This window comes from Ambystoma mexicanum, chromosome 2q (assembly GCF_040938575.1).
Source record: "Ambystoma mexicanum isolate Mex_15411 chromosome 2q, UKY_AmexF1_1, whole genome shotgun sequence".
In the NCBI taxonomy this organism is placed as follows: Eukaryota; Metazoa; Chordata; class Amphibia; order Caudata; family Ambystomatidae; genus Ambystoma; species Ambystoma mexicanum.
Window position 1 is genome coordinate 1,205,296,016 of NC_090924.1, and position 22,909 is coordinate 1,205,318,924.

At 44.2% G+C, this 22,909-nt stretch overlaps 1 protein-coding gene across 1 annotated transcript in view; it reads right to left on the minus strand.

Moving 5' to 3' along the window:
• AGMO (alkylglycerol monooxygenase) overlaps positions 1-22,909 on the minus strand; it is a 1,424,437-nt gene that overhangs the window by 879,912 nt on the left and 521,616 nt on the right. The window contains exon 4 of the mRNA XM_069648601.1: positions 15,593-15,696. Within this exon, the coding sequence (XP_069504702.1) occupies positions 15,593-15,696 (104 nt within the window). The remainder of the gene's footprint in view (positions 1-15,592; positions 15,697-22,909) is intronic.

Consider the following 22,909-nt stretch of genomic DNA (forward strand, 5'->3'; position numbering starts at 1 on the left):
ACTCATGAACTGGACATAAAGATATATCAATAAGGGTTTCCATTCACTATCCCAGACTAGGCATTGACTTAGCTGTAGTGTTGAATTGAATCCTTTTACAAAGTGGGGGCTCGAGCCGGGATATTCTGGGTTAGATTTACCATTTGTGCAGATTAATACAGTGTGCCAGCTGACCAGATACACATATCCGGTCGGATCACCACGCTGTGTTACGCTGTAAAGCACTCCTCAAAGGAACGCTCTAAGGAAACGGTCTGTTTTGCAAAAATAAAATACAAACTTCTGTAAGTCAGGAAGGAACTCAAATTCCAGAATGACGACACTGGTAGACATCAAAATAGCCAGAGAGCACTTCTTACATAAGCTATTTGTGAGAGGTGAGTGGACTCATCAGGACCAAACTGTTTGGTTGCAGGCAATCTCGCAGCAGGTCACTGAAACAGGGTCAGATATATGGGGAGATCAGGGTCCCCTACATGTGGCCCTGAGTGAACTATATATGGCCCCTAAAGCCAAAGATGAACATAATAAGGTTGCCAGGATAGTAGCATATTTGTATCTATTTATGTGAGCCATGCAGGACAAATGTGCTGAAGGCCACGATCTGGCAAATAGGCAACAGCTGGTGTTAGAAAAGGCCCAATCTGACCTGGTCTCTTCTGAGCAGAGGCTGCAGAGGAGCCAGGAGTCAGAAAATGATAGTAGGCAGTATATCATTAAAATAAAAGAGGACATGGATAGACTGCAACAGGAGAAGGCTGACCAGGATACCAGATTTCTGGCCTTGCAGAAGGAGTACCAAGAAGGTTTGGACTCCCTTCTGCAGAGCCAGAAAAAGCTGGAGCAACAACTGGACTTCAACAGGGCATGCACAGAGCAGGTAGCCACCCTGCAAATTCGATTAGACAGAGAGAAAGAGGAAAGCAATAAATTGATTCTGAAAGACCTGGATACCCAGGCAGAGTTTGATCAGGAGCACCACAAAGCTGGTGCCTTCCAAAGGCAAAGGGACGACCTGGCAGCACAGATGCAGGCTCTTAGTCAGGAAAGGGATACGTTAGGCCAGGAAGTCTGCCACTTAAAAAGGAAAATGGAAGAAAATCACCTGGCCCTCCAGGGACTGGGTGACCTCCAAAAAGAACACCAGAACTTGTTAGAGCACACCAGGAGGGTGGAGGATGCTCTGGCAAGAAAGGAGCAGGCCAATAGGGACACAGCTCAGGAGGTAACCCTCCTGCAGCAGAGACTGGCCCAGTACTCCAGGACCAATCAGGAGGCACAGAGAGAAAATGAGGCTCTCTGTCAGCACAATGATAGGCTCCAGCAACAGGTAGCGATGCAGGAGAGACTGATAGAGTCTAGTAAGGCCTTAACTGAGGAACTGAAAGCGTAGGATCTTGCATTGCAACAGGAAGCAGGGGCGGATAGAGATGAGGTTCGCTGGGAAAGAGAAACTCCTGAGCATAACCTCAGGAGCCCTAGTAACAGAGGCCTTAATCTCTCCCAGTCCCTGAACTCTGCCACCCCCATGTCCCCTCGCACACATGAGCCCAGGGCCACGGGGATGGCAGATTACTATCCAGCTAGAAGTATGGGGCTCATAGGCCAGTACCTCCCAGGAATGGATGGGCGGGTATCCGGGTATGGGCACCCAAGCACAGTGCAATTTAGTGGGGAACCCCAGGAGAGTAGGGCCATTAAGGGCATTCTGAAAACCTCTGCCCAGTTAGGTCAGTGGGGGGGGATACCCAGCAAATCCTGGTATCAAGGAGGGATCTGAAGACTCCTCTGAGTGTCACAGGACACAGGAGACCAGGTCCCCACATTCTGCCAGCCATTCCCAGGCCCGCAGAATCCGGGAAAACCTGGAAGATCAGACGGGCACCTCTGGGAGCAGTGCTTCTGAGTCAGAGGATGAATGGACCAGGGTTACCCGAACCAAAAAGGCCAATAAGGCAAAAAGGGCCTTGCTTAAGGACCCATTGAAACAAATAAAGGCAATCAGGAGTGTCATCACTCCTTATCATAAGAAACCCAAGTATTCCATTTGGGAACACTTGGAGCTCTATGAGCAAATGATGGAGACTTTCCATTTGAAGGACAGCAGTAGCTGCATCCAGTACGTCAAATGGACATTCTCCCCAGAATACTCCAGTTTCTTTGCGGGGCTGGAGGACCAAAATCATTTAAGATGGTCCACCTATAAGGCGGCCATCTTGAAACATTTTTCTGTTCACAGAATTCCTCAAGAGGCTCGCAAAGCAGTCTACAATTTGCGATGTGGGGAGAATCAGAAACCACAAGAGTTAGCGCTAGAATTAAAACATGCTTTTGCGCAGACCACCAGAAGGATGCGCACGGATAGCAGAGAATTTATCAATATGTTTTTCCATGCCTTACCCAAATACATAATGACCCAGCTCGTGAGAGATTTTCATGAGAAAAGATCTTTAGACTGGGTCATTGAACAGGCTACCCGGATCTATGAGGTGAAGAAGCCCATCGAAAATAAAAATAATGCGCTTAAAAACCTCAAAACCAACAGCACTTCTGCTGCTGCCAAGGTGGCAGAGGTAAAGGTTGCCCCCGTTTTAGATTTGGAGATGGAGGGGCCTAAAAACCTGCCTGCACCAAATAATTCACAGCCCAGAAGGCCCTCAGGCCAGTCACAGACAGGGAGTCGAGGAGGTAGTCCCACAAAGGGGGTCCCCCGCTCCCCTGACTATGTAAGTCCCCGCTACAAGGGAAACCGACCAATCCTGGGTTATGTGTGGACTCCTCCAGCCCAAGGGGGGGGGTCCAGCCAAGCACCTGACCCGGGGAACTTCCCTCCTAACTTCCCCCAGGAGGGCAGAAATTCTCCAAATCCTGGGCAGAACTTTTTCCCCAGATATCCGCCCAATTTCCAGCCCCAAAACCATCCATCCTTCTTTCCCCAATTCCCTGAGCCCAGACAACCTAATCCGGGAGAGGGGAGGCCAAGGGTGGAGGGGTACCCAAATCTTCCCAATCCGGGGTATTACCAGAGAAGGGATAGCTACCCTTCCCGGGTTCATCCCAGGGGAGAAAATAGAGCCCCGTATCAGCCTGAGCGGGTTTCACAACTTGAGCGCCAGGTCCAAAATATGGCACGGGATCTGGGTCACATACTGAGGGCTCAACAGAACCCTCAGATGAGCATGCCACTGCAGAATGCCCCAAACTCTGGGCCTGGTACTCCAGAACAATGACGGGGGCAGCACTCCGATAACCCACCTGTTCCCAGGGAGGAGGCACAAGGGGAAGGGGGGTGTAAAGCCTTGGAGGAAGCTTCCTTCCCAACTTGTAAACAGCCCCTGGAAAACCAAAACCGGAAACAAAATCTCCTGCCCCTGAAAGCCTGCCTCCCAAGGAGCAGAAGGGGGGTAGGAGAAACAAAGGACCCAAACAGACCCACCTTGTGGAGGAGGTACAGGTCTTCCAATTTGAGGGAGAGGGATCCTCAGAAGATCCTGGGAAAAGGATCTTCTCCTTCAGAGATGGGGGAACTCCTCCCAAGGAAAAATGGGTCCCAAGGGATTCCAATCCAGACTGGGGAGATGTGGAGACTGAGCTACCGCCGCCCATCATCTCATCCCAGAACCGACAATACCAAAATCCCAAGGGTCAAACCCATCCTGATGACTGCCTCCAAAAAGGGGGAGGTGGCCCAGAACCCGAAACCATTTCCAGTTGCCAACTTTTTCTTTCATATTCCCCAGGCTCTCCACAGAATTATGCCCAAATCTCTTCGCTAGCAATGTCCAAAACCAGAAAGTTAGCCCACCAGTTGTCCAAAAATGTGCATTATCTGTGCCCCCTTGAGGAGAAGGAGGGAAGATACTATGCCCCGGTACAAGTACATGGGCAGGGTACAACTTTGGCACTGGTGGACACTGGATCCCAAGCTACCCTTCTGTCCAAAAGGGCCATTGAGGAACTAAATGCAGGAAGGGGGGAGAATTACCGAATTCCTCTCACCTCTCTTCCTGGACAACTGCAGAACTTTGACGGGAAGGAAATTCCTGTTGAGGGGACTTCAGACTTGGACATTAAAATTGGGCGACACAAGGTGAAACTCCCGGTCATAGTAGTGACTCCAGAGGGCACCCCTTGTTTACCAGGGAATGACCTCCTGAGAAGGTTGTCACCCCTAATAGATTGTGTAAACAAGGTCCTCTGGACCCAGACTAGCCGACCAATAAAATTAAAACAGAGTGTCAACCATGTTAGTTTAAACGGCACCTGCCACATAGTTTAACAAAAATCTGACCAAGTAGAATTTCACTTCCAGAACAACCAAACTCCAGACGTGACAGTAATAGCAGTAGGACAACAGACTGGTGATGGGGGGTCCTCTCTATTTCTGAAAATCAACCTTCCTTCCAGTTTAAGGTGGTATTCCACACAAGAAGGAAACACCCTGAAATTCTTTACTAATCCACAATCAGAAACTCCCACTCCTATAGTCCAGAAAGATGTGAAATCAGCTCACAGCCTGGCTGATATTCAGCAAATTGGAGAGCAGTTGTTCATCCCTGTTCAGTTAAATGATGGGAAGGACTCTGTTCTCGCTCGAGTGTGTGTGAACAACGGTAAGAGCTTCATCAGCGAAGCCATGTTCCGGCAACTCCCCAAAGATCCAGCCATTCCCACATTCAAACTGATAGACAAATGGGAAATGGACCTGGAAGCACCTAATGCCAAACATCTCCTGCCCAGCAGGTGTATGCTCAAAATCTCCATTGGCAACAAGAGCATAGTCCATAATTGTTGGGTCGTGCGAGACGTCACTGCCGCCTTTTACAGTGACATTCTCAATCGCTTTGTCATTAGTTTGGACCTAATAAACTTCAGAGCTTGGTCCCGATTAGCGGATAATCCCATGGCCTTTGATGATCCAGAAAAAGCATTTAGGTCAGCTCAATTGCTACCTTATGCAGTTGAAATTCAGCTCAAAGAGGAAGTCACCATCCCAGAAAGGACCCGACAATTCTCCCTGGAAGTGAAAGTTAAAAGAGGACAAAAATTGCAAAACCCTGATGCTTATATTCATCTAAATGCTTCTCTCCAACAGCAAGGGTTAGGGGTAAACCCAACACCATTAGTCAACATAGAACATGACACCATTCCAATAGAGGTTGATAACAGCGACTTACAGAGTATTAGTCTAGCCGCAGGCACCACTATTGGAATGGCGGTTGATGACCGACATTTCTCCATTGATTTAGGAAATGAACCGTTAGGACCAATCCCCAAGGACTGTTTTGACAGTGACAGTGAGGACAATACAACACAAGACAGGATTTTCACCCGGCATGGGGGGAACTTCCTGGTGTACACTTCTTGCCCTTATGGTAAGGAAGATGTGACTTGTGACTTCAGGAGGGATGAGGTGATTTTCCAGGTCCATGAGGGCTGCCTTTCCCACCTGAAGCCTCCAGTGCAAATCAGCACTCTGACCAGGGACTTCTCCACCCAGCTGGAGGAGGCCGCTGAAATAGCCAAACCAGAAGTCTTTCCAGGCTTCAGGCAGATGGTGGAAGAGAGAGTCAACCTAGCTGATGCCTGTGTGACTCTGGAACAGAAGCAAAAGTTGAAACAAGTGTTCTTGGATTTCCAAGATCTCTTTGCGGTAGACTCATATGACTGTGGTCGCACCATCATCCACACCACAACAATTCCCACGGACCCTGGAATGACTCCAGTGTTTGTGAAGCAATATCGCTTGCCTCTCGCATCCATGGAGTCCCTTACTGAAATAACCTTGAGTCCCGGGGAATAATACGTCCAGTAAACAGCACTTTCAATAATCCGGTGCTGGGAATATTGAAGCCAAACGGCCAGTGGAGACTCTGCGCCGACCTTAGGGGTCTTCCCGATGGCCTCTGCCCTACATTGACCAAGGGCTGGCCCAGATTCAAGGGTCACAAGTATTCACTGCAATAGACCTGACCAATGGATACTGGACCGTGCCTTTCAGTAGGGAGGACCAATACAAACTGGCTTTTACCTTTGGGGGCCAGCAGTACACCTGGACCCGGACTCCCTTCGGATACCTCAACTCCGGCAATGAATTCAACATTTTCCTACATAAGGCCATGCCCGACCTGGGTGCGAGGGGTAACCTGGCTTATGTAGATGATGTCCTCATCAAAAGTTCATCTGTGGAGGAACACATAGCGGAGATCCGTTATGTTCTGACACAGTTGAGGGCCGCCGGAGCAAAGCTTTCCTTTCAGAAAGCACAGTGGTGTAGAACCCGTGTTAATTTCTTGGGGCATGAGATTACACCTCAGGGTCTCTGTCCCCAGGAAAAGAAAGTGGAAGCACTTCAGAAACTGAAAGACCCCACAACTCTGCGGGAACTAAGGAGACTCCTTGGACTGACTAATTACAGCATAAAGTTCATTGAAGGCTACGCATAGATCACTAGACCCCTGATATATCTCTTGAAGGGGGGGGGTCAAGTGGGAATGGGGTCCAGAACAATCCGAGGCAGTAAGACATCTCAAAAGAAGCCTCTCACAAGCGCCTTGAATAGCTTACCCTGTCAGAAACAAGGAGTTCTTCCTGGAGACAGGGTTCTCTAATACGTGATTGACGGCAGTATTATACCAAAAGCATGACAAGGTCAATAAAGTAATCTCCTATGCGAGCAAAACTTTATCCTCTGTGGAGGAAAAATTCGACGATTGTGAGAATGCACTCCTGGCAACGGTGTGGGCATTGAAGAATTACCGCCCGTTTATCCAGGGGGAACACATCATAGTGGAGACTCCACACCAGCCTCTGTAATATCTCCAAAGTGACAGAATCCGGGCCGGAAATGTGAGTAATTCCTGAATTACTTCCTGGATTCTGCCAATGCAAGGCTTTCCTGTGGAGGTCAGATATGGCCAAAACAAGAAGAGTCCCCTCGCGCAAGGTCTGGCTGACTTGCATGATTGTGCCAGAGAAAACTGTCTCGAGGACGAAAGTCTAAAAACCAAGGACAACAGGGAGGCATACCTTAATTCCCCACACAAAGTCTATGAAGAAGACAAGTGTGAGGGAATGCCCACTGTCTATGTGGATGGATGCTCGTACCATGTTGACAACAACGGGGAGAAAGAACTGGTGGCCGGCGTAGGGAATGCATGGGTGAAGGAGTTCCCAGAACCCTCCGCTGGATACAAAATTGGTCCCCGAAGTAGTCAGGTGGCAGAATTGATGGCGGTGCATCAGGCCATCCTCACTGCTGTCCAGCATCAACTCCACAAACTGGTCATAATCACAGATTCGGATTATGTACGGAACGGGTTCGTGGAGCACCTGGTCAACTGGAAAACCAGAGGCATGTTATGCGATAATAACAAACCCCTGAAACATGGGAAGTTAATCCAAAATATTGATTATCTGGTCACATCGAATGGGATGACCATCTACTGGAAAAAGATCAAGGGTCATTCCAAAGTAGAGGGACCAGACAAAACTGGAAATGACTTAGCTGATCAGCTGGCCAAAACCGGGGCCATCCAAGGGGTCTAATAGAAATAGGGTCCCTGTTGGGGGAAATCCAGGTCACTGCTATCACTAGGTCCCAGACAAATGCTCACAATGATCTTTCAACTGCACAATGGAGTAAGGAGACCCTGATGCTGATTTAATTACAGCTCAGAAGGGGGATCCAATTATTGGTAAGTTTTACCAACAACTTGAGGACCCTGAGAACTTTTCCCTGACGGATACCGATTACATAGGGAAAGAGGACCTAAGAGTGTTGATGAAATGTCCAAAAATGTTCCGAATCCAAGACGGTTTGCTGGTCTGGAAATCCAAAGCTGGCCACGATCAGTGGGTGGTTCCTACCTCATTCCGAAGCCTGATGTTAAGTCACGCCCATGATGCGGCCACCGCTGGTCATAGGGGGTTTCACACAACACTGGAAATCTTAAGAGCGGTTGCATACTGGCCACACATGGGACAGGACCTCGACCAATACTTGAAGGGGTGTCTTGTGTGTGCACAATTTCAGCCATCATCCCTCACACACCGTGCGCCTCTCCAAAAGAGGGGGATGACACTGCCATGGTCAGATTTGCAAATCGACTTTTTAGGCCCTGTAATCCACTCGTTTAGAGGAAACAAGTACATGTTGACCGTTACATGCTTGTTTACCAAGTGGGTGGAATGTCTCCCAGCCCCAAATTGCAAGGCAGAAACAGCAGCTGCCCTGATGATTAACCACATCTTTTCCCGTTTTGGTGTCCCTCAAAGGATTGAGTCAGACAGAGGTAGCCACTTCACCAGTGAAGTAATGACAAAGATGTGGGAGATACTGCGGGTCAAAAGAAAGCTACATATTGCTTACAGGCCAGCTTCTTCTGGAGCAGTGGAGAGATATAACCAAACCATTGTGAGCATCTTTAAAAAGTTTGTGGCAGATTCTGGGCCAAGTTGGGATATCCGATTACCTCTGGTCCTAATGGCCATCAGATCTACCCCTTCATCTGCAACCAAAATGTCACCATTTGAGTTGATGACTGGACGCAAGATGGTGCTTCCCCAGCATTTGCTCTACAGAACCCAAGAGCAAACATTGATAAATGCCTCCACAACTCATGAGTATGTGGAGAATTTAAGGAAACACCTTCAGCATGCTTTTGCCTATGCTCAGTGGAATCTAGAAAGATCAGCCGAGAGCATGAAGACCCACTACGACCTGAAGACCACCCGGAAGGAATATAAGGTGTGTGATCGGGTCTATCTATACAATTTCCAAAGGAACCAGGCCAAACAGCGAAAATTCTTGCCTACATGGAAGGGACCATTTGAAATTATAGACAAAATCTCCCCTGTGGCCTACAAGATCTGCATCCCCAAAAGCGGTTTGGCAGAGGGGGAAGACAAGTGGGTCCATATAAATCAGCTAAAGTGTTGCCATCCCAGGCACACTCTGCAACAACTGGAGGAACCCACTGGAATCCCAGAGGGGGCCGCTCCAGAGTAATTTAGTTCCAACCCTAAAATATTCCACATATAGCATATAAAATTCTGTGATCCTTGTATATATATATATGTTCTTGTCTCCTAATTTAAAAAAGAAAATGTATATGTTCATATCTTCTAATTCATAAAATGTATATGTCGCCCCACTATATCAATAGTGGTGGAGAAATGTCTATGAATAAGTATTGCCGCTTTTCCTTTGTCGTCCTCGGAGAAAGAAAACCTGGAGACTGACCAAGGAGGATGACAGGGGACCGGGAGCAGAGACCCAAGGGGACCGGGGTACCGCCCAATATTCCCATCAGGACCGGCGAGGAGAACCGATCGATCTAACCGGATGGGGGAAAAGATGCTGAACTGTGCCATCTACCGGAAGAAGATGAGGAAAACATCCCAGATCTTGCGAGTTGCATCTGTGAAGGATCAGAATGGCCATCGCAAGAAGGGGGGGCTTGTGGGATGTTTTTAACCATGCATCCGAGCCCTACCACAAAAACTGTGCCTTACTGGCATTGAAAACATCATGATGGCCAGAACTTCCCAGAAAATGCACAGGGAAATGCATGAAGAATAGGCTGCCACCCATTTTTGCCGATGTTGTGGGCACAGAAGGGCACTGCCTAAAACCACCATTGGGCTACACACAGTAGCCTGAAACCATTGCAAAAGGGGCAATGCTGTTTGCCAAAAGCAACCCACAACTATTGGGAATTCATTTCTTCAATGGGCAAAAAATTATTTTGCTGCAGAACCACACCAGTGCCATGTGCTGAACCTGGATAATATACTTCCATGTAAAATCCCTTGTTTGAAATGCATTAATTCAAGACTGATCCAACATAAAAACATGCATGCAGTACCCGCTTTGGACTCAAGGTGGCGCTAGCGGTTTAAACTCTGACAGGAGAACTGCTACTTCAGAAGCTAATCAGCCTTCTGTGACAATTGGGACTTCAAAAGACTGTGGGTTAATTAGAAATCTAACCACCTGCTGTTCCCAGAGACAATCTGATTTGATTAACAGGCCAAAAGGCTGGGAAACCTTCTCACCTCAGAAAGCCCAGGATATCACATGGTCATGCTAACCAAATGCAAAGTGGCCCCCTGGTCTGTTGACCTCAGCTTGCTGGAGCCCACACAAAAGACCTTTTCCCTTGAATAGGATATGGTGATTTTGACTGTTTCCTGTCAACAAAGATCTGCCAGCCAGGAGAGACATGTGATCACTGTCATCCCCACACTTTGGAGGGGGGACTAAAACACTGCAGTACTTTGAATTGAAAGCAAATATATATTTTACAGAAATACTGATAACTCTTGGTAACCAGATGACAGAAATGTGAAATTTGGGGATCCTTAAAATGAAAACATTGCCCACAATTCAAGCCCAAACTCCAATTTGTGTGATGTTCTGGGGCAAAACCCTGCTATTTATTGATACTACAGACTCTGTGTTTAAGCTAGAGACATGGGAATTTACTGGAGTATGTATGGACAGGCTGTGTATATGTGTATAATTTTTAATGAAAAACCAATGTTGCATAACCCACTAAAATGGAAAATAAGTTGCCATTTCTTTACCCAAGCTCCTAGAAACGCCAGAGTCGGAACAGTGCCTACCTCATGTGATATATGATGTGTGTAGGTGATGTAAAAACAACTGTGTATTTGGGAAAATATGTATTTGGATCAAATATAGATTTGTGTGCAATCTGACAAGGGGAGAGCCCTCTGGCCATAAAATCTACTTCATCACTCTGGCTCACAACTCAGTTCCCCCAATCAAGGGAGAAAGGAACGGTTGGCCAATGATAAATTGAGAGAGGGGCTGGCTTAGTGATGCTGCGCACACACCCACTTTCTAAACACATAAAAGCAGACAGTGCAGGACAAGTGGGGATCCCTTTTTTACTTTCCGCGGGACGCTCTGCCGGGAGACTTCAGACTTCAATCCATCAATCTTCAGAGACCAAGACTTTACTTCAGAATTTGTAAAGAACAGGCCTAACCCACAAGCTGAGTTCTCTTCAGCAGGCCTCAAAATCATTTGCAGACTATTCACAGCCGGGCTGAGCTGTTGATTCTGGCTTGAAACCTTGCGCCAGAAAGATCCAGAATCAGTGCTGTACCCAGAGAAAGCAGAGATACCCAGAAAGCAGACCAGAGATCCAGAGAACCACAGGCTGCTGTATCCGGGGATCTGACCCAGACGCTGTAAGCAGAACCGGTGCCTGACAGACCTAGCCGAGCGGAGCCGACCCAGGCGCTGCGCGCAGAGACCGTCCATGGCGAGGGAACCGCAGCCAATCCTGACCCGATCCGTGGCGAGGTCCAGTCCTTTCAAAGCTAGCAGTGAGTACTTCGATCAGATTGTGACAGAAATAAGCCCTTAGTTAAAATAATTTAATCCAACTATTTTAATCTGATTAGAACTGTCTCCTAGAAATCGTGTCACCTGTCATTTTCAAAGCTGTCACCTGTCAATTTGAGTTACTTTAAATCCGAAAAACGACCTTTACAAAATCGTTCATATCTCTGGAACCGTTTGTCTTATACTTTTGCCGTAATCGCGATTCACGCACTGGCAAATTTTGCCGCGATTTGCGATTTGGCCTGATTTTTTTACCTATAAAAAGATAGCAGCTTTCTGCTTTCCTCTGCAAAAAATGTTTTTGCCTCTTAATAACCATCCCTGAATCATTGTTAAAGTGAGCCTGAGCTCATCCCAAGTATCTCTCACTCACCCTGAACCTCCTGAAGGGAATTAAAAGCATTTTCAGCATATTTCTCACTTCATTGCCACCACATTCAAAGCACTTGGGCCTGTGTTTTAAAACTCATACCTGTTTTCTCTAAGCTTGCTGGGGTGGGAATTGAATTTCGTATTGTATTTGATTGCATTCCTGAGAACTGTGTGTGTTACTTCCATCTCCTTACATTGCATATAGGGGGGGGGGGGGTGAATTGCCACCAGGGGAAAAGTGAACATATGATATCTTGTGAAACCATATTAGTTAGTTTCTGTACTGCATTTTCATTCAACATTGCATCCATTTGAAACCATAAAAGTATTTTCGCTGCCTTATCCATCCTACACCAACTCCTCATTGATTGTAAAGACGTGTGCTAGTGTCAGATTAACCATTGTTGATTAACATTATATTTATAAGGGCAATATCGATTATTAATTTATTATAAAAGCGTGGTATCTATATTTTTTTTATTTCTCAAATAAACCTTTTAAACTTGCAAAACAGAACTACTTCTTGGCTCATTGGGGTCAGGGGGATTCTAAGAGAGGGGTGTTATATAGGGGTAGTCATCCAGAACTCATGAACTGGACATAAAGATATATCAATAAGGGTTTCCATTCAGTATCCCAGACTAGGCATTGACTTAGCTGTAGTGTTGAATTGAATCCTCTTACACTCTACAGCTTTGCAGCCGCCCAATGATTTCTCTAATTCATCACCATGAATTCAATGTGGTTCTGGGATTAAAACAAGGTGAGCTTGTACAGGTTTCAGACACACACTGGTCTTTTCAGGTATGTTCTGTAAATGCACTGATAACTAGCTGTTCATCAGTGCCTTTCAGTAATCGAATCCAGTAGAGCAACTGGTTTAATTTTAGAGTTAAAAAAGCAAGTTAAAAATATGGTGTCCCTTTATGTTCCATTCTTTGCTTACCACCACCGAGGGATTCTACGCAAACTCCAGAAAGAGTTTCAGAGCTACTGCAAAAAGCAGAATCCTTGGAGATAGTAATAGAACAAAGAAAAAAAGAAAAAGAGCATTGAAGACTTTGAGGTTAACAATCTTCTTCCCAGGAACATGTCAGTACAAAAGATGACTTTAAAAGTTATTTTTCTTGTGCTTTTTGGATCATCTCTGAACTAGAACATCGGTTCTCTAGTGTCAAAGAAGAGATGATCAGAGGAATTCAGGCTTGCAGTCCACTTTCCCCTAACTGCCTATCTAAGGATTTAAGGGAAATTGCAAACCATTGCAAAATAGAATTTAAGTCTCAGCACTTGTAGCAAAAACGTATTAGAAACAGAAAGGTCAAACTCTCTCAATGGATCTTGTGTATAAGCTTTGATATCCTCTAATGTTTCCAACTGTAAAAAAGCATTCAAACTGTTTTAACTGTGCCAGTGAGCAGTTGCAGCTGTGAGAGATGTCACACTTCAGCCAGATGTACAAGCGGCAATCTAGATCATTAGACCTTGATGTACTTTCAGTAGACAGAAGAGTGCTACAATCTCTGATGATGCTATTTTTTATAGGTTTGCTGGCATGCACGCAAAAAGTCAAGCACTTACTTGTACTAGTTAACATGGTAAATGAAGATATTTGAGATTGTGATATACAGTTTGTTAAATAATATTTAACATGGTTTGTTTTAATTGATTTCTATAGGAACCCAATCCAGCATCTGTGCACAGTTCATAGTTGTTGCAAAGAATCATATTTCTTTTTTATTATGTATCTTTGAATTTAAATGCATGAACAACAATTAGGAACTGCGTCTTTCATTTTTACTGCAGTATGTTTTGTCCATACAGCATTTCTGCTAAATGCAACTCATTTGGTAATGGAATAAATCCACACATTTCATTGTTTAAAAAGCTATACGTGAATTGGAAATGCTTTTAATTAATGTGTTAGTTATGTTACGTTATGTTATTTGAGTATGTATAACCTGCCTACTTGCCGCTGCCTGCAGCTTATTAGCAATACAGTATTTGGTAGCCCTTTAGATCACTAAGAAACATTTGTACTTTTATGGTTATTTTGGAAAAACCATGCTGAAATATGTGGGATTTTGACAGGGATTTTCAAAAACGTTCTCACACAGGACCCCCGACCTGGTCAAGTACAGTCTGGCTCACTGCACTCGCTCGAAACATTGTATAATTAAATTCATTATGCACCATCAAGATTTAAGCCCACTAGCTACCCCCTTTCAGTTTGTCAGCGACACAACCAGCAGCAAGTGATTGTGGGCCTCATCATGCAGTGGGCAGTATCCTGGCAGTAAATCTGCTCAAATACCTCCCAACGCAAATAGCCTTACTGCATCTTGGTCCAGCAATATTAATGCTGTATCACAAGTAGTGGTGGTGTGGTAAGGCCTGATGAGGTCCACATGTCTAATTTATGTATTTGTATATTTATTTATTTATTTATATATAATGCAGCCAAAGAGCCTGCAGACATTGTGGTGCAAACAATTACACAGGAGACAACATACACACGGGACATAAGACAACAAATGTGCACCTTAAGAATATGGAGGTCGAACAGAGATAAGATCAGGCACCCCAGGAAGTTACATGAAAATATTTGTTTTCAGTTTTATTTTTAAAGGTGGCTCTGATTTTGGTCGCTCTGATTTTCAGAGGTAGAGAGTTCCCGAAAGCATTTGCCATCGGAAAGATCTACCTAGTCCTCTGGCTCTCTTCACTGTGATTCCCTGCAGTTGGACAAGTGAGGATGATTGCAGATTTCTGGCCGGAGTGTATGGAATGACCAATTATTTAAAATGCCAATGCAGTCTCACTACTCGCTACACCCTTCTCCAACAACCGACATTTCCTGACTGCAGATGGGTGCTTTTATAGTTTTTTTTTACATCACCATAGGTGGTACATCTAGTGAAGGTCGGAACCTGTGGTTAGTCTTTTGTTCAGGGGTGATATTGACCACTCTCTTTGTTTACATTTGGGGTGTTGTCATCTAAAGGGGCAGAGCCAAGTCTATAATTGTCCTATCTGCAATCCTTTGCTTTAATCCTTCTATAATGACCAACCTCCCAGGTTCTGCCTGTGCTGTGCTCTCTGATGTCTCTAACGGTTTATAGTAATTTATTCAAATGACATTTTTTCGAATGCCATTATCTCGAAAACATTTCGTCGAAAATTATTTTTCGAATGTTTATTTATTTATTTATTTTTTAATGGGGGTTTCCCCAACAAACCCCCGTTTTTAACACTTTTTTAACTTACAAAACCCCCAAAAAAGTATCAAATTAAAAAATAATACATTTTTAAAAAAAAGTTTAGACAAAATGTTTTCGAGATAATTGCATTTCGAAAAAATGCATTCGAAAAAATGACCGGATCCCGTATCTAACGTGATTTGCCAGCTTGGAATTCACTGGCCAACCTTGTGGACTACTTTGTTTCACAGAGTGCATCACATTGTATCCTAAGTGTGAGAATCCCTTGCTGAAGAACAATGACTGATTATTTCATGGTGCCACACAGTTATATCATAGTTTACAATTAAAAGATAATGTATGGTCTGTGTAAGCATGTCAACAGAAAGCTCATTATTTTTCCTTCCCTTCTGCATGTCCTGATGTGGCCTACAAAGGAAAGTTTTAAAAAAAAGAAAGTATTACATTTGGGCAATCTATAACGTTTCTGCCTTTACCGAAGTATGGGTTACTTACAAACAGCCATAGGCTTAATATTAGTCAGGAATCAGAATATTTAAATCATGCTTGTTTATAATAAAAATCAATTTCTTATATCAGAATAGGCATGTAATGGCAACCAAGTGTAAAGCATACTTACAAAGGACGTGTATTTTTGCAGGATGGACTGCCTTAGTGCCGTTGTTAAGTTGTAATCTTCTGAACTATGGTGTGCCTGGTGGCCTGCCCACATAAAATTGACTTCTACAAGAGAGTTACAAATATCGAAAGCATTACAATGTTTGTAAACAAATAACTGATTGTTTGAGAAAATGTTAAACGTAACAAACACTTTGCATTCCATACTCTAGTCTCCAATGTAATATAAACGCTTTTATGCTGGTTTGTTGCTTTACTACTTCAACCAATGCTGCAATGAAGCTCTAGGGTAGAAGTCATATAGTAGGCAGTGGCAGCTGGTGAATTTATGAACTGGAGGGGCATACATGTATGCACCTAATGCACAGGGGCGACGATTCACAGAGGGGGAGTCCAAACCAAAGAAGGAAGGTTAGGAGTGGTTCTTTCCTCAAGAAATGTTTTTAAAATATTTGGTTAAAATGGGAGGACATGAAAAAAACAATAGATGCAAGTCATCAATAGTGCACAGAAATATTGTCTGAGGCATTTTCATGATGCCTTTGCACAAAACATATATCATTATATAACACATGCTTACTTTGCCAATGCAAGTCCCTGCAGGCTGCACCAATACCTCAACCATCAATTTATGTTGCATTACCATATAAGGACTCCCATCTTGTAAAAAAATGCTATGCACAGAACACAAGTATATCCAGACTGGATATAATACTGCAGGCTAACAAACAAATGATAAACACACTTTGCACACCCTTTTTCGAACGGTGACAGTTCAGATAAGAATAGGGTAAGGCTTAGTAATTATAGTGTGGTGTATTAAGATAGAGTTCGAGGTGCAGAGGAGAGAAAGACAACCTTGACACCTAGGTTTTACAGCATAAGAGAACAAAGAAAAAGTTCCCAATTAAGGAACTCACGTCCCCTGCACACTATCCTATGTCTGGATGACCAGACCAATAACTTACGTCTACGTCGGAAGCGGCCACTGCGTACACTGGGTTTTTGACAGTGAACGCGAACGTTGGTGCGGCTTGACGTTCTGACGCTTGTAGCACCGGGTGCTCTCCTCTAGCAGACGAACACCAGGACGCGCCGAGCTGAGAGAAGCGCTTGTCCGGGGGCCGAGAGTACCGTTCCCCGGACCTGGTATTGGAGCTGCAGCTGCCCTGGAGCGTTCAACCCATATTGGACTCGCGTCTAGCTGAGGAGTAAAACGAATTTACAAGGAGGCGGCAAGGCGGCAAGGAAACAAGGAGGTGAGGTGAGGTGAGGCAAAGTGAGCGGAGACCAGGGGTAGTTGTATTATACTACTACACGCCTTCTCTCTCTGGCCGAGGTGCCGGCAGTGCCGTAATCCAATCTACAGAGGCACGGACACCTCGGAGATACAGAGAAAAATAGCCGGACACCTCGGTAAATAGAGAGCTAGCCCCCCCTGGCCTGTGCTGCGATACAGCTTATTTTTCTTCTACGCCACATTTGCTCTAGTGACCCGCTCAGAGCCCCCCTCTCATTCCCAGTACTCCCTTTTTTCCCCTTTCTGCTCGCGCTGCCCCCTGGCTCTAATAAGAGCTCCAGAGCTTCGACAGCCATAGTGCTGCAGCAGTTAGAGCAGCCTATTGCTGAAGTGATTACTGGACTGCTGAGAGCGGAAAGGGAGGGAGCGATCTATAAACTTTGGCTCCAGCTATTTCTACTTTTGCTGTGTCTGGGAGACTGCAGGCAACGCCTTTGATCCTGGCACATAAGGCAAATCTTATTGCGATATTGTAAAACCATAACCATATGATACAAGCATGCTATAGATTATAAGTGCCACTTTTGTCCCTGAGCCAACTACTTCAACCACAAGAGGATTCTAAATCAAGCCTTTACTAAGAAAATTTGACTTTTATCTCTGACGCCTGACGCCTGACAGATTGGAGTGATTGAACTAAAGTATCAGTGACAGGCAATTCAGTTGGGCAGGCTGCTTACAAAGGCAGATGTGATCTAACTTCTACCGCTACTACTGTCACTGACCAGCCCTAGGGATTATACCTACTGACTAATTAACTCATTGACTGCAAGATCTCTCTTCTAATCAAGCACCCTCCCTCTTCTTAAGATCCCTTATAGAGGGGAGGGATAAGATACGTTATGCTTACAGTCAAGAAGTGTTCTGCCACGAGGTACAACCTCCGAAATCAGAAGAGCAAGTCTTCTACAACAGGATTGATTAAGAATAAGGGCACCAAACCTGTACCAATGGAAAGAGGTGACATTACTGTCTTCTTCCCACCCCCGGGCACCCCTAACCCTATAAGTTCACCATCAACAGTGGAGAAGGAGTCCGGTTGTCACAGCATGATTAACAATTCAGTGGGTCTAGGGGAAAGTGCAATCGATAATAATTCACTGCTAGATCTCTGCCTCTCCATGCAGAGAGACATGACTCCGCTACAAGGAAGCAACGTGGGAAATCAGACCAATAGCTACCAACATCAGCCTATTGACACACAATGTGAAGTATACAATAGACTATCTGCTTCCCCTGATTTGGATATACACTTAGATACATTGGAACCAGAAAATAGCAGTGATCAAGGAGAAAGCTGCACAAGTCTGGGTGACTTACAATCCTCTGTGGCGTCCTTAAAATTTGCATTAAATATTCTGCTAAAGATGTGTGGGAAGGTACTTGATGTCACCCTTACATTGTTGAAAGGAGGCACAGAGAAAAATAGCCAGAAGGAATCTGAACCAGAAGAAAGTAATTTTATCATTCCAGAGAGCGCTGAACCTGGGGTCCAGGATTCTAATGTCACAAATAATTCAGAAATCTATCTTTCACGCAAACAGAGACATTGACCAAAAGAGCGATCGGAAGAAGAAAGCATCAAATTATAACAATAACATTACCTGACACAGCAGAGCCTGAGGATGAAATCACTGGACCGACGGAAGGCAGTATGCCCACAAAGGGGCAGAGAAAAGCTAAGTGGAAAGCTGCACAGGCCCGTAAACGCACTACAGGAAAAGAGGGTAAGCTGACCAGCTGGCTCATTACTGACATTACTCTCATTCAGTAGTGGCAGAGGACCCAGAGCCATCTCTTTGTTTAGATGAGCAAGATATGAACTCAATTCAGAACAACACAAACAACGTATCAGCTATCTCATTACCACCGAATAATGAACCTCTACTATCACCATCAGAGCATGCAGAGGATAATGGCAACACTATAGTGCCCCAAGGCGGAAGAACTTGCCTTATTAAAAATGTATACCAAACCAGCGATCATGACTGGATCACCAGGACAACACTGATGACCAGAGTGCACTCCATTCCACAGCTGAGAGTACTACGATCTGAGAACTTTGAATTTGTTGAACCACTGAAAGTCAGGAATTCTAGTATATCGGCTTTACACTGTAAATTCTTAGCTACATCCGAGCTGATACGTAACTTTAAAACTAGCTTGAGGGAAGCGGACATGGAACTAGATGTTGACCCCAACATGATAGACCCGCAGTGGCCAACACAGATGTCAAGTCCAAATACGGAAGAAAGTATTACACCATAGTTACCAAAAGGCTATTCAGTACAGGTGGCTGATGTACAGAAGGTTCTTAAATGGCTCGCAGAGTCCCTACCGGCATTAACATTAAAACAATTAGATCAAACCATAATATCATGGAATTGTCGGGGATTTAGCGATTTATTGTCACCGGGTGGCTCCATCCCTTTACTAACAGGCCATACCTGTATATGCCTTCAGAAGACCATGCTTACCTCTCAAGCCCTGCTAAACGGTTATACTATACATCAGGAATTGGCAAAAAAGGGGCAGAGGGGAAGAACTTATAGAGGTCTACTCTTTGGAATTTTACATCCACTAAGATCCACCCGTATCCACATGAACATGCACGAATTTGTGTTAGCGGTGGAATTGGAACTTCCTGGAAAAGACACAGCGGGGCAAATATTGTTGGTCAACTTATATAATCCTCCTGAATCTTCCCACAGAGACCACATCCAGCAAGCCTGTCATGATCTGTTGATTAATTGGATGACAGATGCAAAGAAAAATCTGGTAATATTTGCTGGTGACTTCAACTGCCATTTAATTGGAGACGTGAGTACAAGTAATAATCCCCTACTGAAGAACATAGGCAAGTTGAGACATGCAGGTGCAAACTCTGAGGGATTACTCTGGCTCAACTTCTTCAAGTCATGGAACTATGAAATCTTAAATGGCAGAACCACTAGTGACTACCCGGGACAACCAACATGGGGAAATACCAAATCCAGAAGTACATTGGATTATATTTATGTAAGCCCCTATATGGCACTTGGGTCACGGATATGAAGATTAACGATAATGATTGGAGTGATCATGCAACGCTTACACTCTCATTTAACTACACGGTACAGCACGTACAGTACAGATCCTTTGGAGAGCTGAAGACGAACCATGCTTCCTATAATATTTGGTGGTCTGATAAAAACATCAAACGAGCTGCGGAATATATAATCAATAAGTCAAACATGGGTCGTGCTGAGCTTATAGCTATGACTAGCAATGAGATTGAAGAATGGATTGCATCATTTTCGCACTGCTACGCCACTGTTAAAACACATATGCCGGCCCCTGAAGGTAAGTCTACTAACGTATTTGACATTGAAATCAGAGACACCAAACAAATCCTAAGAGCAGATCTGAGAAAGCTATGTAAAGCATCCATTACATGGAACTACTATCTGAATCTAACTAAGAAGCTGAAAAACACATATAGAGTATGGCTCAGGCAGAAGCGCTATACAACTAAATTAATAAAATGGCAAACAACAGTTCAAACACTTTGCACAGGGAATTCTCGATCTATATGGGGATTGCTGAGCACGGCACGGGGAGACACAAATATCTCCTTGACCAATCCCATTGGTATAGTCCAGTGGGAGGAATTCCTGAAAACCCGCAACCATGCTGCCCATGACAAGTTACAGGAGAGGAATATCCTGGGTTGACCTACTGCTCCTTTTAGGGTGACAGTCGAATCATTGATTGCGAGGATAAAAAAGCTCAAAACAACGAGAGCTCTTGGACCCAATGGCCTAGCAAATGTCATCCTAAAGAGTAATCCGGAATACTTGGCAGAGGTACTTGAGATATTATATGAAAAGATCCTGAAGGAGGGGCAAATTCCAGAATCCTGGCAGAGAGCAACCTTGGTCCCTGTCTACAAGAGGGGAGACCGCATGGACCCTGGCAATTACCGTCTAGTATCTATGTTGGACTGTACGGGCAAATTATTCGCAGCATACCTACTACACGAGTTACAAACATGGGCAGACAGACAAAGGATCCTAGACCGATTTCAATGCGGCTTTAGGGGCGGATATTCTACAACACACAACCTGATTGTAATGGATATTCTTCGTAATAAGGCCAGAACACCAGGTAATCCGCCCCTATATGTGCTGTTTATTGACTTTAAGGCTGCTTCAGGGAGTTACTGTGGACTAAACTTGAGAACTTGGGTTGCCCCAAAGGTATACTACACTACCTCAGACTTCTACACCATAATACCACAGTCTCCCTGAAGTTAGGCTCTAAGGGGAATATGACCAATAAGATCAAAAAAAATCATGGAGTAAAACAAGGTTGTGTCACGGCACCAATACTATACAATCTGTTTGTCCACGATATACCCAAAATATTAGCACTGGAACACAACTGCCCCCCTAAGATTGCTACTGCTTACTGCCTGGTCCTAGCATACGCTGACGATTTAGTCATCATGGACCATACTATCAGTGGCATCCGAAGATTGGCAGAGGCACTTTGGATGTATACGCAAACCAACGGTCTGGCAATCAACTTGAATAAAACCCAGATGGTAGTATTCAGTTCCAAGAAGATACCACGAGTGAGCCTCAATATACATGGGACTGCAATTCATTACACCCCATACTACAGATACCTGGGCATTGAGATCGAGCCCAAGGGGCAATACACTGTGTGCAAACAAGCCAGAATCACGAGAGCGGCCCAAGTCACAGCCCTGATCTATCGTTTCTCTACATATCACTGTGGGTACACTATCTGGGCAGCACGACAACTTTACCTCCAGGTGCTAGCACTAATGATAACTTACGGCCTGAGGCATTGCAATTGATGGACATGGAATGGCTACAGATCATTGAAGGAAAATACTGGAAAAAAATACTTGGTCTCCCGGCTTGTTTTCCCATGTCTATTCTCAGATTAGAACTGGGTCTCATCTCCTGGAAATCCCAAGTACTCAGAAAAAGAGCTGAATTGTACTTGAAAGCGACATCACACACAGGTAATCTCTTGTTAGCGTCAATTCACAGTGAAATTAACAAAGCCTCCTCATACATACTTATGAAAAAACATATGAGCTGTTATCTTGAAACGATCGGCTGGACCCAAAGACAACAAGCGGATACAACCTCTTTGCTTAGAGCGCTATCAAAGAAATCTGAATTGCATGACTGGATCAACAATTTTGCGCATTTGGAAGATCTAAAGCGCTATAAATTTGTGCAACATATTATTATACCTTCAAGAAACCATTACCATACTTGAATCTCTGCCCTTCGCCGTGCCTGAGACGATTTATTCTCCTGCTAAGGATCGATCAGCTCCCAGTATTGGCTATAAGTGGGATCAAGAATAACCTCACCTTATCCGAACACTCCTGCCGATTGTGTAAGGACAAATCGGAGACTGAAACTGGCAAACACGTCCTTACCAGATGCCCGGCTATGCAAAAAACCTATACAACATGTTATGCAGATTTTGTTCATAGATTGGACCACATTAGTAGTAATGACTTCTGGCTAAGAGCGATTAATGCAAGGGGATTGCAATGTACAATGTATGGATGAATGTAGAGAAATCATTGGACATAAGTATATAGTCAACTTGCAGTCTATGTATGCTAAATTTTGCTAGAGTTTTAGCTATGACCTAATAAGTTTCTCTATTAGTAATTGCTTATTAGAATCCTTTTTTTTCCTAGAGCATGTAATTGATATAACATAATTAATTGTTAATTATAAGATATTAAATATACACTATTTAGATATTTCCATCTTTTAATTTTGGTTATGATGTGTTTATCAACATTTTATTTTTTTCCTTTTTTCTCTTTATGATATTTCTATAAAATTTTAATTTTCTTCGTATAATTTCTGTAAATGTAATAAGAATATTTATGTCACATGTGAAAAGCTTATGTTAAGCTATAACACATTAACAATAAATTAAATTAAATTAAATTAAATAACTTATAATATTTATGTG